Genomic DNA, 18,191 nt, shown 5'->3' on the forward strand with positions numbered 1-18,191 from the left:
ATCCACTGAGAGGAGATAAGATGTGTTTATGTGTAATTTGTTCATGTACCCACCAATAGAGAGACGATGTACAGTGGTGCGTAGAATGTTATTTCCGTGTAGAGCATATAAAACCCCGCAGGAACACGTCAGGGTAATGTATGTACAGTGTTCAATCTCAAAACGGGTAGCGAAATGCAGGTAATGTTCCTTTCATAACTAATCATTGAAAACAATTCAGTTGTGTTGAAGCATTTTTTTTTAAATTACAAAATGTTTTCTTACTTGGTATTGTTGTCTTTGTGCTTACAATTTTTTTTTCTTTATAATTGACTGTTGTATTTTTGGATTAAAATTATTTCTCCAAAAATCTCAGCGTCTTAGTCGATTCGTTTTTTCCCCAATGTCCTACAGGTTTTAAAGCATTTAGACAACGCTGACATTGGATTTTTGGATTTCCCAAACAGACTTTAAGCAATATCTTCTTATTATTAGTTTCTACCATTAAACCGGAGAAGGTTATATTCTTTATTGTCGTCTTTTTGTCTGTCTGTCAATCATTATTTCTCAACTTTGATTGCCATGCCTGTTTTGGTAAAGGTTTTAAGATTTTTAACAAGATTTTAAAACTTACATTATTAGAGAATAGAGACGAAGTTTTGAAATTTGTTAAAATTGATGAAGAAAAAATCGTGAGCGTGAATCTGTCTGTCTTTTCGTAATTTCTGTTACAGTTTTGTTAGCAACTACGTACTGTTCGCAAAAAGCTTGAAATTGTTGCATACTGTTTGTTTTCAAATGCCATATCATTGGATTGACGTGAAAATTTTTTTACATGAGAGCATATATTAACATAAGAGCGGGGGTACCGTAAATCTGGGGGGAAAACCCCACTCAAATATCTAATGTCACACATATTGACATGCACAATGTTAGGTAACCTTCGGATATCGTTTACCGCCGCCTCTAATTTCCCAGGAATCATATTATATAGTTTAGCATTTTCAAGAATAAAGTACTATCATAATAATAAACCAAAATTACAGATCTTATATTGGATTTTTGAAATAAAATAACCAAACAAACACTCAGTCTGTCTTGTTTGAGTCAATGAAAGTAATAGAAAAAAGAATCAGTTTATATAATAGTTAAATATTATCAGGGACATATGTACTGACTTACATGATAAACTATATATGAACTGATCATTGTCATACTGTTTATTGAAAAAAAAAATGATCAGGGAGTAGTTACTCAGTTATTCATGAAAAAGTGTCGGGCTTGTGGTCCGTACATACCGAGTTCGAATCCCGCAAGGGCTTTTGTTGCTACTTACTGAATTGATTTTTTTAGATATTCATTTTTTATCCCCAATTTGCAAATTTTTCGCTTATTTGATATATGTATATTTAATTTATCATTATATCTTACATAATCAAATAATTTACAGTTAATTTGAGTGACTTTTTCCAGGTGTGTTATTCCACCTCAAAATCGTTTCCCGTTTAACATTTCATATATATATATAGACTAAAATAATATCCAAAAATTAAATTATCAATCAAATAAACGGCAGGCATATAGATTTCCTCGGTAGGCGTATGAATTCTATACAACAAGTATCTAACTTGACCAACATTGAACATTATTCCTAATTTTGTGCTAACTAATTATTATGAAGTCAACTTTATATTCCTATGATGATAAGTTAGGTTACGTAAAATTAAATTTCAAAAAATAAAAATTATCAATCAGGTAACGGCAGGCGTATAGCATGTATAGATTCTCTCGGCAGTCATGTTTTCCCTGGCAGCCGTGTTTTAGTATACGGTGAAGTAATAAACAATCAAACTTGTTTAAACTATTATATTAATTGTCTGATCAGTCTTTTTTCAAAGCATACATAACGTTCAGTGATTTTCTGTAAGCTTGTTCTTTAAAATAGATTCTATTCATGCTCCAGAAAGGAAGCCATTTCTAAATTGGAAACTTCGACCCCGACCTTTAAAAGCGCTTTCAAACCCGATTTTATATCGGTATATCGTCAAAACTGTGTATCGAATACCGCTTGACAGGCGTATACCGGTACATATCGATATATTGATACAGCCCTACAGTACACATGTATATTCAAGATAGACACAATCGAGCCTGCCAGTCAATCCAAATACCGATTGTGAGTGAAGCCCTTCTCCACACGCTGGTTATAGCTAAGGGTAGTTACCTGGTTATATAAACATGTATTTTAATGACTACTACTTACGGACACCTGTCTATATAGTAAGGATGGAGACCAGCCTTCGAAAAATTTACCTTTTTTATTGTTAATTAATTTTTAGAGGAAAGAATTGCAAATGCAGAGCACGCGCAAATTTGCTAAAAATGTATCTAAGGTAACTATTTCCAGATATACTGTATTACTTGTGAGCATAATTAGTTCGCATAATTCTTGTGTTGTATCATGACCGTCCTTGGACATCTTTCACCGATTGTTTACCACATAAGACGGTCTACATTTAACAATTAGGTAACCGGTAGTGTACGTGTATTGCTTAAATACAATATTCTTAGAATGCTTGCATTCAGTACTGTAATAACACATCTTTTATTGTGAACTATTTACTTTTGCTTGTTATACCTTATTGTGACGGACAGATACATGGATAGTCCTCTATGTCTACGCTTAAATGTTCGACTTGTACTCATAGTTTCTTCTTTGAGTCATCTTATGAAACACAAAAAATGAATTACTGTAAAAATGTAATATATGTGATGTATAGTTACCAACAAGCAGAGCTATTCTTTGTGAGTCAGTAATCTTTGATAATTTTTCATGATTTAAGAAGCAATGGTATTTATCTTTAAAAATTAGATGCAGACAATCACAAGAGGACTTTTTGTTTGGACAGTGTTGTTTGGAGTTTGCTGTATGCAGGCTGTGCCCCCTCAACCGGCGCAATCCGGTTTGATATCCGGTACCATTATAGCAGCTGGGTCAATCGGCATAGCGGCACTCGCAGGTTATATTTGGTTTGGTTTTTATTCCCTTGAAATACAAATGACATAAATAGATTTTTAAGTAAAAAAAATTAACTTGTTAGATCTGTACTTAACAGCAAGCGCCGCTTTGGCAGCAATGTCTGACCGTGAAAACTCCAAAAATTGCAATTGCAAGGATCAACCTCAAGAACCAGAGACAACTTGTGATGTTGTTCTTGCTGCTGAAAGACAAAAATGTGAAGAAGAAAAAAAAGGTTTATATTGGTTATGTGTTCATTTTACTACAGCTTTGATATCAAAAGTATTTTATATCCTTATTTCTTAATTACCATTTTGCATTAATTAATTAATACATTAAATTGAGAATCATACATGTATATTCGATCCCATATGAAGAGAAATAATATTTATGATTTTAAAAGAGGATAAAAAGGATAAACTTTATAGCTATTAAAAGAATGTATCTAAATGCATTTGATTTTGATTGCAGTGAGGAAATGAAAACTTAAAAGATATTGGTGAAATTATGTTTTATATACATGTACTAGTATTTCATAAAATTGTATAATTATATTTCTCTAAAATGTTATGTGGAATATTACATGCTGTAGTTGATTTTTCTTCAGCTTTAGAAAGTGAAGTGCAGGAGGATGCATTCTCCAGTATGTATACTAAATCATGAATGATTTTTTTTTTTAAATCAGTCGTTTTTGTTTTAAATACTGTTCATTCGTACAGATTCTAACCTACAAAATAGATGTCTTAATAGCTCTTATATAGTGGCTATCTATCGCAACTTTTTGGGCCTCTCACGCAGGCTATGAAAAACACCTCGAATGTATCATATTTATACGCGTCCACGGCAACTCCCTTTTTCATGAAACTTGATATAAATATAAACATATAAACATGTTTTACGATTTTTGGGATATGAGTTTGACTTCATTAAACCTTATAATATACCCTGAGATATACCACAAAAGAGAATTACGAGGCTGTCTAGCCGATATTTAATTTGATGGGAAGTGACTCCATTACATGTATGTATAGACTTCTAACAGCTGGTAGTATTAAAACATTCGTGGTATTTTTCCGAGCCTGCCGGAAATACCCGAGAAATTGCGATTGTAAAAGCTATATATTATTTTAATTAACATTGATGGATTAACCTCACACAGTATAAACATTTAAATCTACAGGGAAGGAGGGATAGGGGTCTGGACACCCCTTCCTCGAGAACATTAATCTCAAGCTTAATTCGCAGAGTAAAATTATTGGCCTAAAAAAAAATCACCTATACCCGCGAAACACACTGCAGTACAACTAGTCGAATTAGTTCAAGCCTTGGTCGGGCTGGAGGTGGAGCTCCAACAAAAGTGAAATTCCCTGTACTTTATATATATATATGTATATATACATTGTGTATATATATATATATATATATATATATATATATATATATATATATATATATATATATATATATATATATATATATATATATATATATATATATATATATATCCCAATAAGTCACATAAGCATCTCATATTTTAAGTTCTTACTCTTTTTGAAATTTGTTTTAGTTTGCAAAACTACCAACCAAGGGATTTGTGAAAGGGCTTTTGGAGGACCTAGCGCGAATAGTTGCACCGCATGTTTGAATAAGTTTGAGGACGAAACTGGATGCAACGGCTCAGTAGAATGTGTTTTTATGAATGGAGTTTGTATTTTTGATGATTAATCTAAGTAAAGAAGATCAACGATCATAGATAAGAAACCTTTACGATCATTGGTCCATGCCTATTGTTTTGTTGGCCAAACTTTTTAACTCTAGCAGTTTTACCTGTTTGGAAGACATATATTGTACATACTAAATGACCTTCAAATCGACATTACCTACAAGCGGGTATAACATATCCTGTATTCTTCTGGTTGCCAGCTTTAGATACATGTAAAGTAGTCCTGGTTTATTAATATAATCCTATTGGATGGACACGGCAGAGAAAAAGCAATGATTATTGTAGGATACAAAGATCCATTCATTCAGACCCGGTGATAAATTTTCTTTACAAAATTAAAATCTTTTATAGAAAAAAATTGCTTAAATGACAACATAATTCTTTGTGGAGACTTTAATTGTCAAATTAATGATACAAGTGATAAAAGTTTACACGTTTTGAAAAATATCATGAATAAATTCAACTTAATTGACTTTTGGAAAAGTGAATTCCCCGAGTTGAATGGTCTAACATGGTGTGATGCAGAAAACAACCCTAAAAGTAGGATAGATTATGTACTATTAAATGAAAATATATATCGTAAATTTGGTGGATTAATAATCAGGAAAATTCCTGGCACTCATTCTAAAGGAAATCGCATGTCTGACCATAGGTTTTTAAAATTTCACCTGAACTTATCATGTGAAAAAAGAGGCCCAGGCTACTGGAAGTTAAATGTGTCAAATATAGAAAACGATAAATATAAAAAGGAGATTCATAAAATCATTGATAATTTAGATAACTCCTTGAACCCAGTCGACAAATGGGAATGTATTAAACGTAAGATAAAAGAATTTTCTATTAATTTTTCGAAATATCAACAGAGATCAATTAAGAAACGGAAAAAGGAAATTGAGAAAGAAATTGAAAATGTAGAAACTAGTAAAACTAGTAGATCTAAGCAAAATGGGTAGAAAATGGCGAAAAAAACACATCATATTTTCTAAATTTAGAAAAGCAACATCAATCATCAAACGTAATAACGGAACTTTTGACTTCAAACAATAAAAAAATTCATAATACCAATTCAATTATGGGGGAAATGTTTAAATTTTACCTGAGCTTATACGCAAGTAAAAACATTGATAACTAGAGCAAAGCTCGTTGCAAAGCAACGACTGGGTCTTCCGTTAATGTCGGAAGTAAAGCTGGAAGTTCCTGTAAGAAGCAGAGCTCTTAAACCAATAACATGAGTAACTAAAATAAAAAGATGAAAAAATCGAATTATTCCTGGTACGACCTACTAAAAACCCGAATGATTTTAAGTACGATTTAACAAAAAGCTAATTGATTTCAAGAACGACTTAACAAAAAAATCCGAATGTGTTTTAGTACGACTTAACAATTATTTTTGGTACGAGTTAATTTTACTATAAACATTACGCTATTTTTTAAACCAAGGACGCGGAAACAAAATTTCCGGAAAAATCAACTTTTACACTCCGATACCTCTGTAATGCATCGTCTGATTTTAAAACGGATTTCAGTTTTTAATTAAGCTTAATAAAAGCTGCTTTGTTGCATTATAATAAATATCAAATTATTGGTCAGAAAAGAGTTATCATAAAAAGACTAAGAAGCCCTTGTACACCCTAATTTGTGGGGCCAGCCCCTTTTTCTTGATATCAAATAAAAGGTCTCGCTAATACAAACATTTTCTTCTACAAGTGTTCATGAATTGTAAACCGTTCTCGAGATATCTGTACAAATGTGTTTTAGGGGCCGACCCTTTAACCCCTTACCGGGGCCACTAACAACAAAACTTTTGGTTTAATATTGTTCAGAACATTATTTTGAACAACTTTTGTTCTACATTGCTTTTTAAAACATTTCTAATTTTTCAGATATTAATGATCATAGTTTTGAGTTCTGGCCCCTTGAAACCCCAAATTACGTAATATATGACTTCGGTATGGTACTGTATAGATGAACAGCTGTACAATGAACAGTTTTGCTTCTATAATTAATAACAAAATATTGTTCAGTAAAGAGTTATTGCTAAAAGACATTAGAGCCCTTTTGGCCCCTAATTTGAGAGGCCAGCCCCTTTTTCTTGATATCAAATTTAAGGTTTTGCAAATTTAAACATATTTTGTTCAACAAGTGTTCATGAAATGTTAACCGTTCTTGAGATATCTGTACGAATGTGTTTTAGGGGCCGACCCTTTAACTCCTAAATGGGGTCATAAACAAAAGCATTTAAGGTAGCTTATTGACAAGAACACCATTTTAAGCAACGTTTGTTCTACAATGCTTTTAAAAATATTTCTCCTTTTTCAGATATTAATGATCAAAGTTTTGAACTTTTGGCCCTTTGAAACCCCTAATTACGTATCAGATGACTTAAGTATGATACTGTATAGATAAAAAGCTGTACAATGAACATTTTTGCTTATATTATTAATAACAAATTATTGTTCAGTAAAGAGTTATTGTAAGAAGACTTTAGAGCCCCCTTGGCCCCTAATTTGAGAGGTCAGCCCCTTTTTCTCGATATCAAAGGCAAGCTCGTGATAATTGAAACAACTTTTGCATTACATGTTTTAACAAATTATGTGCACATCGAAAGGTATTACAGAAAATGTGCAAAAATTTCGTGGAAAAATTTTGTGCTAATTTTCAGGTTCAGGCGAGCTTCGAGGCCTTGAGCAATTTTCATAATTGGAAGCATGGGGGTACATCTACAGACATTCATCTACAACCCCTGAAAATTTCCAGCTTCTATCTTGTTTAGTTTCGGAGGAGATGCGTGGACAAAATGACCCTTAAAAACTTACAAAATCATCTATATCTGAAACCGGAAGTGACGTCATCATGCAAAAATTTAATAATTTGTAGCGACAATGATGTTCTATCACTCCTAAAAATTTTGTGCAAATCGGGTGGGTAGTTTTTGAGAAATAACGCTCCAAAAAAGTCAGAAAAAGAAAAAAAGAATAACTAGAGCAAAGCTCGTTGCAAAGCAACGAGTGGGTCTTCCGGTGGTGTCGAGAGTAAAGATAGAAGTTCCTGTAAGAAGCAGAGTTCTAAAACCAACTACAAAGAAAATTCAAAAAATACTTTTAAAAAATCGATTAATTCTTAGTACGACTTAACAATGTCTGAATGATTTCAAGAACGAATTAACAAAAACCTTTACAATTTCTAGAACGATTTAATAAAAAAAAGTCCCGAATTCAAGTACGAATTAACAATTACCGTATTATTCTAGGTACGAGTTAATTTAACTTTTAACAGAACACTATTTTTTGTAACCAAAAACGTGGAATTAAAATTTCCTGAAAACGCAATTTTTAAATCACAATATTTTTGTAATGCATCGTCCGATTTTAAAACGAATTTCAGCTTTAAATTAAGCTTAATAAAAGCTCCTTTGTTGCTTTATGATTTATATCAGATTATTGGTCAGAAAAGAGTTATTATTAAAGACTTAATAGCCCTTCTAGCCCCTAATTTGAGGGGTCAGCCCCTTTTTCTTGATATCAAATAAAAGGTCTCGCTAATATAAACATACTTTGTTCTACAAATGTTCACAAATGGTTAACCGTTATCGAGATATCTAAACAACTGTATCTTAGGGGCCGACCCTTTAACTCTTTACCGGGGGCACTAAAAACAAAATTTATGGTATCATATTGTTCAGAACATTATTTTGAACAACTTTTGTTCTACGTTGCTTTTAAAAATATTTCTCCTTTTTCAGATGTCAATGATCAAAGTTTTGAATTCTGGCCCCTTGAAACCCCTAATTACGTAACATATGACTTAAGTATGGTACTGTAAAGATAAACAGCCCAACAATGAACATTGTTGCTTCTATAATTAATAGCAAATTATTATTCAGTAAAGAGTTATTGTAAGAAGGTTTTACAGCCCTCTTGGCCCCTAATTTGAGGAGCCAGTCCCTTTTTCTTGATATTAAACGAAAGCCCGTGTAATTTGTAACAACTTTTGCGTTACATGTTATAACAAATTATTTATACATCAAAAGATATCACAGAAAATGTGTAAAATTTTCGTGAAAAAATTTGGTGCCAATTTTCAGGTTCAGCCGAGCTTTGAGGCCTTTACAAATTTTCATCATTGGAAGCATGGGGGTACATCTACATACATTCATCTACAATCCCTGAAAATTTCCAGCTTCTATCTTGATTAGTTTTGGAGTAGATGCGTGGACAAAATGATCCTTAAAAATTTACAAAATCGTCAATATCTGAAACCGGAAGTGACGTCATCGATTGAAAAATTTATAATATGTAGCGCCGATCATGCTCTATCCGTCCTGGAAATTTTGTGCGAATCGGATGGATAGTTTTTGAGAAATAGCGCTCCAAAAAAGTCAGAAAAAGAAAAAAAAAGAATAACTAGAGCAAAGCTCGTTGCAGAGCAACGAGTGGGTCTTCCGTTAATGTCGGAAGTAAAGCTGGAAGTTCCTGTAAGAAGCAGAGCTCTTAAACCAATAACAAGGGTAACGATAATAAAAAGATGAAAAAATCGAATAATTCCTTGAAAGACTTAACAAAATCCGAATCATTTTAAGTACGAATTAACAAAAACCTTTCTGATTTCAAGAACGACTTAACAAAAAATCCGAATGTGTTCAAGTACGACTTAACAATTTTTTTTGGTACGAGTTAATTTTATTTTGAACATAACGCTATTTTCTTAACCAAGAACGTGGAATTAAACATTCCGGAAAACTTAATTTTTAAATCCCAATTTTACTGTAATGCAGCGTCCGATTTTAAAACGGATTTCAGTTTAAAATTAAGCATAAAAAAGCTTCTTTGTTGCTTTATGATTAATATCAAATTATTTGTGAGAAAAGAGTTATTATAAAAAGACTTAATAGCTCTTCTGGCCCCTTATTTGAGGGGTCAGCCCCTTTTTCTTGATATCAAATAAAAGGTCTCTCTAATTTAAACATGTTTTGTTCTACAAGTGTTCACAAATTGTAAAACGTTATCGAGATATCTAAACAACTGTGTTTTAGGGGTTGACCCTTTAACCCCTTATCGGGGCCACTAACAACAACATTTTTGGTATCATTTTGTTAAGAACATTATTTTGAACAACTTTTGTTCTACTTTGCTTTTCAAAATATTTCTCCTTTTTCAGATATTAATGATCAATTTTTTCAACTTCTGGCCCCTTGAAACCCCAAATTACGTAACATATGACTTAGTTATGATACTGTATAGATAAACAGCTGAACAATGAGCATTTTTGCTTCTAAAAATAATAACAAAATATTTTTCAGTAAAGAGTTATTATAAAAAGACTTTAGAGCCCCTGGCCCCTAATATGAGGGGCCAGCCCCTTTTTCTTGATATCAAATTAAAGGTCTTGCAAATATAAACATATTTTGTTCAACAAGTGTTTAGGAATTGTTAACCTTTCTCAAGATATCTGTATAAATGTGTTTTAGGGGCCGACCCTTAAACTCCTTACCGGGGCCACCAACAACAACATTTTAGTATTCGTATTGTTGAGAACATTATTTTAAACAACATTTGTTCTACAGTGCTATTCAAAATATTTTTCCTTTTTCTGATATGAATGATCAAATTTTTCAACTTCTGGCCCCTTGAAACCCCTAATTACGTAACATATGACTAAGGTATGATACTGAATAGATAAACAGATGTACAGTACACATTTTTGCTTCTATAATTAATAACAAAATATCGTTTAGTAAAGAGTTATTGTAAGAAGACTTTAGAGCCCCTAATTTGAGGGGCCAGCCCCTCTTTCATGATATCAAATTAAAGGTCTTGCAAAATTAAACAACTTTTGCATTACATGTGTTAACAAAATATTTATACATCAAAAGATATTACAGAAAATGTGCGAAAATTTCGTGAAAAAATTTGGTGCTAATTTTCAGGTTCAGGCGAGCTTCGAGGCCTTGAGCAATTTTCATAATTGGAAGCATGGGGGTACATCTACATGCATTCATCTACAATCCCTGAAAATTTCCAGCTTCTATCTTGATTAGTTTTGGATGAGATGCGTGGACAAAATGACCCTTAAAGATTTACAAAATCGTCCATATCTGAAACCGGAAGTGACGTAATCATTTGAAATTTTAATAATCAGTAGCGACATTGATGCTTTATAACTCCTAAAAATTTGGTGTAAATCGGTTGAATTGTTTCTGAGAAATAACGCTCCAAAAAAGTCAGAAAAAGAAAAAAAAAGTATAATAACTAGAGCAAAGCCCGTTGCAAAGCAACGAGTGGGTCTTCCGTTAATATCGGAAGTAAAGCTGGAAGTTTCATTAAGAAGCAGAGCTCTTAACGAGGCCGGGTCTAATTTTTTCTGCCTTAAATTTTTGAATGAAATATTTTACAAGAATTTCTACTGATATAATTATTATTTTAAAATAAAAAAATAAGACATTTACCACACCGTTTGTTTAAGGGGTCATCTCAAAGTTTGTTAATTTTTAACATAGGATCCTATAGGATTTTGCTTGAAATGTACCAAATTTGCACATTTTTTAAACTTCTGCCCTAGGGATTTCTTTTTCTGTTCTACATATTAAAGTTATTGCTAAAAGGAATCAAATTGTCAAATAAAAAAAACCTCCTGGTTTGTTCCAGGGGTTTTATCAAAGTTATTTTTTGTACGCCCAATTTCCCAGTTTGTCAGATAATGGCTATTTTTTATTTGATAATGACGGAAATGGTGATCTTTATTGTATTATTAAAACATTAAGACATATTTAAGTAATAAATAAATATATAACATCACATTTTAAGGATAATTAATATAAAATACATGGTTAATGTCTTGAAATAAATGAAGTAAGCGATATTTAGGCGGGTTAAGAGAACATGACAAAGGGTTAGGCTTGCTGAACCCTCTTCACGTTTTCGACCCAAGCCCAAATATAGCTTATACTTCGAGACATTTATGTTTATTCCACAATATAATATCAATTTTACACATCAAACGAGCTATTTTCAACAAATTTCGCTGAATATCTGCAGTTGAAACTATCCCGCCATGGCGTCAACAAAGCAAAAAGATGACGTCACAATACAAATGAAATGCTGCGCGAAAGCGTGCGTACTTGTTCTGTACTCGGCCTCGTTAAACCAATAACAAGAGTAACTAAAATAAAAAGATGAAAAAAATCGAATTATTCCTGGTACGACTTAAGAAAACCCAAATGATTTTAAGTACGAATTAACAAAAACCTTTTCGATTTCAAGAACGACTTAACAAAAAAAATCCAAATGTGTTCAAGTACGACTTAACAATTATTTTTGGTACGAGTTAATTTAACTTTTAACTTTATGCTATTTTTTAAACCAAGAACGTGGAATCAAAATTTCCGGAAAAATCAATTTTTAACCCCCAATATCTCTGTAATGCATCATCCGATTTAAAAACAGTTTTCAGTGTTAGATTCAGCTTATTAGGCTTTACACAATACATATATGTTTTTTATTTGATAAAAAAATTCAAAATTTCGAAAAATTTGATTCACTTCCGGTTTCGACCGGAAATGACGGATTTTCATTTTCAGCCTTATTACAGAGGCAAAACGATCAATATATAAGCTCGAAAATTTTCAACTTTCTATCTTGAAGCGTGTTTGAAAAAAGCCGCGGACAAAATGACTTTTTGAAATTTTTAAAAATGACGTAACGTAAAAACGGAAGTGACGTTGCTATAGAAACTTTAACATCTTTGAGGCATTATAATTTCACATTATCTCTGAGAGTTTCATAAAAAAAGTTAAAAACTTTTTGAGTTATGAAGCCGAAAAGGAGTCAGAAAAAAAAAGAAAAATTATAATAATAACTAGAGCAAAGCTCGTTGCAAAGCAACGAGTGGGTCTTCCGTTAATACCGGAAGTAAAGCTGGAAGCTCCTGTAAGAAGCGTGCTCTTAAACCAAAAACAAGAGTAACTAAAATAAAAAAATTGAAAAAAAATCGAATTATTCCTGGTACGACTTAACAAAATCCGAATGATTTTAAGTACGAATTAACAGAAACCTTTTTAATTTTAAGAACGACTTAACAAAAAAAATCCGAATGTGTTTAAGTACGACTTAACAATTATTTTTCGTACGAGTTAACTTTACTATGAACATTATGCTATTTTTTAAACCAAGGACGCGGAATCAAAATTTCCGGAAAAATCAATTTTTAAACCCCGATATCTTTGTAATGCATCGTCCGATTTTAAAACGGCTTTCAGTGTTAGATTCAGCTTAATAAGCTCTACAAAACACATATTCGTTTTTGATTTGATCAGAAAATTCATTTTTTCGAAAAATTTGTTTCACTTCCGGTTTCGACCGGAAGTGACAGATTTTCATTTCGAGCCTTATTACAGAGGTAAATCGACCAAATCATAACCATTGAAAATTTCAAGTCTCTATCTTAAAGCGTTTTTGAGAAACGCCGCGGACAAAATGACTTTTTGAAAATTTTAAAAATGACGTAACGTAAAAACGGAAGTTACGTTGTCAAGAAAACTTTAACATCTTTGAGGAATAATAGTGTCACATTATTTCTGAAAGTTTCATTAAAATCGGTTGGAAACTTTTTGAGTTATAAAGCCGAGAAGGAGTCAGAAAAAAAAAGAAAAAGTATAATAATAAAAAGAAACCGAAGAATAACAAGAGGGTCTTCCGTTGAAAACGGAAGACCCTAAAAAGAAACCGAAGAATAACAAGAGGGTCTTCCGTTGAAAACGGAAGACCCTAATAAAGAAAAAGAAACCGTAGAATAACAGAAGGGTTTTCCGTTGAAAACGGAAAACCCTAATAAAGAAAAAGAAACCGTAGAATAACAAGAGGGTCTTCCGTTCGAAACGGAAGACCCTAATAAAATAATTGATAACTACTTATCTGAAATCAATGTACCAGTAATAAGTGAGGATAATAAACGTATGCTAGATAAATTTCCGACGTTCGAGGAATGTACGGAAGCTGTCAATAGTATGAAACACGATAAATCTGATGGATTACCAAGTGAATTATATCAATATTTTTGGAATGTAATTGGCCCTTATTTCTACGATGCTCTTAAAAAAATATATATGAAAATAAAATGATGACATACACACAGCGGCAATCAGTAATATCGTTAGAGTTTAAGAAAGGAGAAAATAATTCTTTAAAAAATTATCGTCCAATTAGTCTAACAAATACTGATTACAAAATCATAGCTTTTGTTTTTGCAAAAAGACTACAGAAGATCCTAAAAGACACAATCAATGATAACCAAACTGCATATATAAAAGGAAGATACATTGGAGAAAATGCCCGGCTTATATTAGATATATTTGAATTTTGCGAATCAGAAAACGTGGGGGGAATTCTGTTATTTTTAGATTTTGAAAAAGCATTTGATTCGGTTGAATGGAATTTTCTTTTTAAAACTTTAAAAAAATATCGGAAAAAGTTTTATTACATGGGCAAACATTTTGTATACAAACCCTATTTTTAAAATGAAAAACAACGGCTGGCTTTCAAAATCATGTTCAATGACAAGAGGAATAAGACAAGGATGTCCTTTATCAGCTCTCTTATTTCTTTTTGTTGCAGAAATATTGGCGACTAAGATTAAAAATCATCAAAACATAAATGGCATTAAAATAAATAACTATGAAATTAAAAGTATACAACATGCAGATGATTTAACAGTGGCTTTGAATGACGAAATCTCAATGAAGAATACTTTAGATATTATTAAAGCATTCTGTGAATGTGCTGGGTCAAAAATTAATACTAATTAAACTGAATGCATATTATTAGGAGATATGAAAAACGAATTTGAAGAGCTTCATGGAATCAAAGTAACAAATAAAGCAATTAAATGTCTAGGTATTTATGTAGGCCATGATAAGGAAGAATGCTATAATAAAAATTGGATGAGAATTTATCATGACATGGAAAAACTATTTGAATCCTGGAAACGAAGAAAATTAACACTCTTTGGAAAAGCATGTATTATTCGGACTCTAGCTATTTCAAAACTTGTATATACTTCGTCAATACTTTGTCTTCCTGATAGCAATTTTATTAAAAGAATACAGAGATTGATTTTTAACTTCATTTGGGAAAAAACGGAAAGAATCAAACGAAATACTTTAATTGGAGACATAGCAAAAGGTGGATTATCTATAGTAGACATAGATTGCAAGTTAAAATCATTAAAAGCAGCGTGGATTCCAAGATTACTTAACTCAAAAGGCATTCTATTTGATATTCTTAGTAACCAGTGTAAAAAACTTAATATCGATAAACACATTCTTTTAAAGTGCTCCACTACTAAAACAGAGACCTTGGATAGCATAAAATTACCCCTATTCTACAAAGAAATATTTTGTTGTTTTAATGAATGTAAACGTGAACTGCACTTTGAAAAAAGATCACCTGATGATATTTTACAACAACCAATATGGAATAATTGTAATTTAGTATATAAGGGAAACTCTGTTTTCTTCGAAAACTGGATTAAATCAGGAATACTATACATTAAAGACTTGTTTGACGACGAGGGTAACTTCAGACGATTAGAACATTATGCAAATATTATTAATAAATCTAACTGGTTATGTGAATACAAAATTCTTTTTCAAATAACTAAATCAATTGGAAGACTTTACTCATTCAGCAATGTAAACTTTATCAACATACAAAGCGTAATGAGTTTCAACTTCCCTCTGGGATATTACAACTTGACTGGTAAATCTAGTAATTTTTTCTATAAAAATCTCATTGAAAAAAAGTTTTGTAAGCCATCTTTTCAATTAATACTGCGTAAAGAATTTGAAATATACGATGAGAAGAGTTGGAAAAATATTTATGAATGCAAGATTAAAGATATAAAAGATAAACATGTAGCTGAATTCAGTTACAAGCTTTTAAATAATATATTATGTATTGTTATATTCAGTAGTATTTTCTCACTATATAACTCTATATAGACGAATAGTCAATAATTGTAATATTAGCTCGTCCGAAAAATATTGACCGGTCAATATTTTTTTGATATTGACCGGCTAGGAATAATATCTAGAGAACATTCCCTCTATTTCAAATATTCGCCTCTGATTTGTGCATTCGTAAACGATGACGTAAATAATTCTTTGCAACTCCAAAACAAGGTGACGTCATAATAGAGAGTCAGTCAAGGCAAGTAAATAACGGACGCGCAATGCGACGGTTTGCTTTCATAACGGATATAAGGATTGGCGAATTACTGTGAAGTAAAATCAGGTAGAACATCTGTATGTTAATTCTTACGGTCGGCGGAATATCACCAGTGACCGTTTGATGCAGAGGATATTTCGACAAAATTGAATTCGTGAATTCTTTGTTGAGCTGAGAAAATTACGGCGATCAGTTTTCGATTACTTTCATAAATTTTGGTTTGTTTCTTCATATAACAAAACAAATGTTGACTGTGTTTTAGGGCAACATTGATTATATTAGCCCCCTTGGGACGAAAATATTGCCCTCCGCTTCGCGTCGGGCAATACTTTGTCCCTCGGGGGCTAATATAATCAATGTTGCCCTCAACCCCAGTCAATATTTGTATAATAATGTATATGTGGGTAAATGGAAAAAAGATATATCAAATCAATGTGTACACTGTAAACAAATAGAAAATATAAAACATTTGCTTTTTGAATGTAACAATGTTAAAAACATATGGAATACTGTTAGTAGTTTATTGTCATTCAAAATACAATGGAAACATATTGTTGTTGGTTTCTTCTATGAAAAAAGCGATAAAACTAAATCTCTAAATTTACTTATCACTTATGTAGCTTATAGAATTTACAAACAAAAAATGCTTTGTAGATTGGATTCTATGAATGAAACTGAATGTATCATATATAATCATGTTAAAAAATCCACTTGTTTTTATGCCTCAGTTTTACGTTTTTTAAATGCAAATGCTGAGTGCAAGGTTTTTGAAAATCTGTCAAAGATGATGTGATATGTCTTATTATCATAGTGTAAAATATTCTAAAACTACTGAGAAGAGACCTGTCTTCCAGTAGAGCTGTCATATAAGGGAGGATATGGACTGTAAAACAAGGTAGAACCTCCTCATTAGGACAGCAAACTCTTTTTGTCCATGATTTTTATATCATAATTATATAGACAAAAACAGTGAACAATTGTAATATAGTAAACTGTTATATACCATGGATACATAGAGTCTGCCTATGTATCTCTACACCCAGAGACTATGTAATTGATAATGTTGTCTACCGGGTTAGACAAGATACTACTTGTACATTTATTTAAATCTCTATACATTGCTAATTTAGCCTTATTTGTACACCTTTTTTTTTACTTGCTTTATGAATCAATGCTAATTGTATATATATATATATATATATATATATATATATATATATATATATATATATATATATATATATATATATATATATATGTGTGTGTGTGTGTGTGTGTGTGTGTGTGTGTGTGTGTGTGTAATACACTGAAACATTATCTGTGGAATCTATACAACTCTAAATACTCTTTAAAGTATTTTTTTCATAAGCAATATAAAATTAGATGACAAAAATAATAATCATAGTATCTTATTTAAGACAATGTGCTGTCTTGTAGATAGCTTATTAGAATTCTGTGCTTGAAGTTATTGTATACTTTGTTTGTTCTTGCAAATAAATTATAAAAAAAAAAAGTTCTTACTCTTTTTGAAATTTGTTTTAGTTTGCAAAACTACCAACCAAGGGGTTTGTGAAGAGGTTTTTGGAGGACCTAGCGCGAATAGTTGCATCGCATGTTTGAATAAGTTTGAGGACGAAACTGGATGCAAAGACTCAGTAGATTGTGTTTTTATGAATGGAGTTTGTATTTATGATGATTAATCTAAATAAAGAAGATCAACGATCATAGATAAGAAACCTTTACGATCATTGGTCCATGCCTATTGTTTTGTTGGCCAAACTTTTTAACTCTAGCAGTTATATCTGTTTGGAAGACATATATTGTACATACTAAATGACCTTCAAATCGACATTACCTACAAGCGGGTATAACATATCCTGTATTCTTCTGGTTGCCAGCTTTAGATACATGTAAAGTAGTCCTGGTTTATTAATATAATCCTATTGGATGGACACGGCAGAGAAAAAGCAAAAATTATTGTAGGATCCATTCATTCAGACCCGATGATAAAAAACTGACTTTATTTATTTTCGATACTCCTCTAGAACCACTTGGCCGATCTTAACTAAACCTTGCCAAAAGAATCATTCAGTAAAGGAGACTCAAGTTTGTTAAAAGGGTCATTCTCTCTTCCAAGGGAAAATAATTAGGAATAATTGACAATTTGTCGGCATTTTTCAAAAATCTTCTTTTCAAAATCCATTCGGTCGTGCAGAAAAACTAAAACCTGTGTGGAAGCAGATAGGTAAAG

The 18,191-nt window shown here is 31.7% G+C and overlaps 1 protein-coding gene across 5 annotated transcripts; it reads left to right on the forward strand.

Annotated features, from left to right (window-relative positions):
* Positions 1-38: 38 nt before the first annotated feature.
* On the forward strand, positions 39-17,706 carry LOC136272676 (uncharacterized). Of its 5 annotated transcripts, none has more exons than XM_066074711.1 (5): positions 39-180; positions 2,852-2,999; positions 3,081-3,233; positions 3,606-3,641; positions 4,566-5,014. In XM_066074711.1, the coding sequence occupies exons 1-5, from the start codon at positions 175-177 to the stop codon at positions 4,721-4,723; spliced, it is 501 nt and encodes a 166-aa protein (XP_065930783.1). In that variant the 5' UTR covers positions 39-174; the 3' UTR covers positions 4,724-5,014. The 5 variants fall into 5 exon arrangements, 4 of the variants coding, with proteins under 4 accessions (XP_065930783.1, XP_065930781.1, XP_065930780.1 ...); XR_010710671.1 differs by lacking the exon at positions 39-180 and adding an exon at positions 1,559-2,195 and having other exon boundaries at positions 3,096-3,233; positions 4,566-4,718; XM_066074709.1 differs by lacking the exons at positions 39-180; positions 4,566-5,014 and adding exons at positions 2,218-2,372; positions 17,483-17,706.
* Positions 17,707-18,191: the final 485 nt, after the last annotated feature.

This window comes from Magallana gigas, chromosome 2 (genome assembly GCF_963853765.1).
Source record: "Magallana gigas chromosome 2, xbMagGiga1.1, whole genome shotgun sequence".
Classification (NCBI taxonomy): Eukaryota; Metazoa; Mollusca; class Bivalvia; order Ostreida; family Ostreidae; genus Magallana; species Magallana gigas.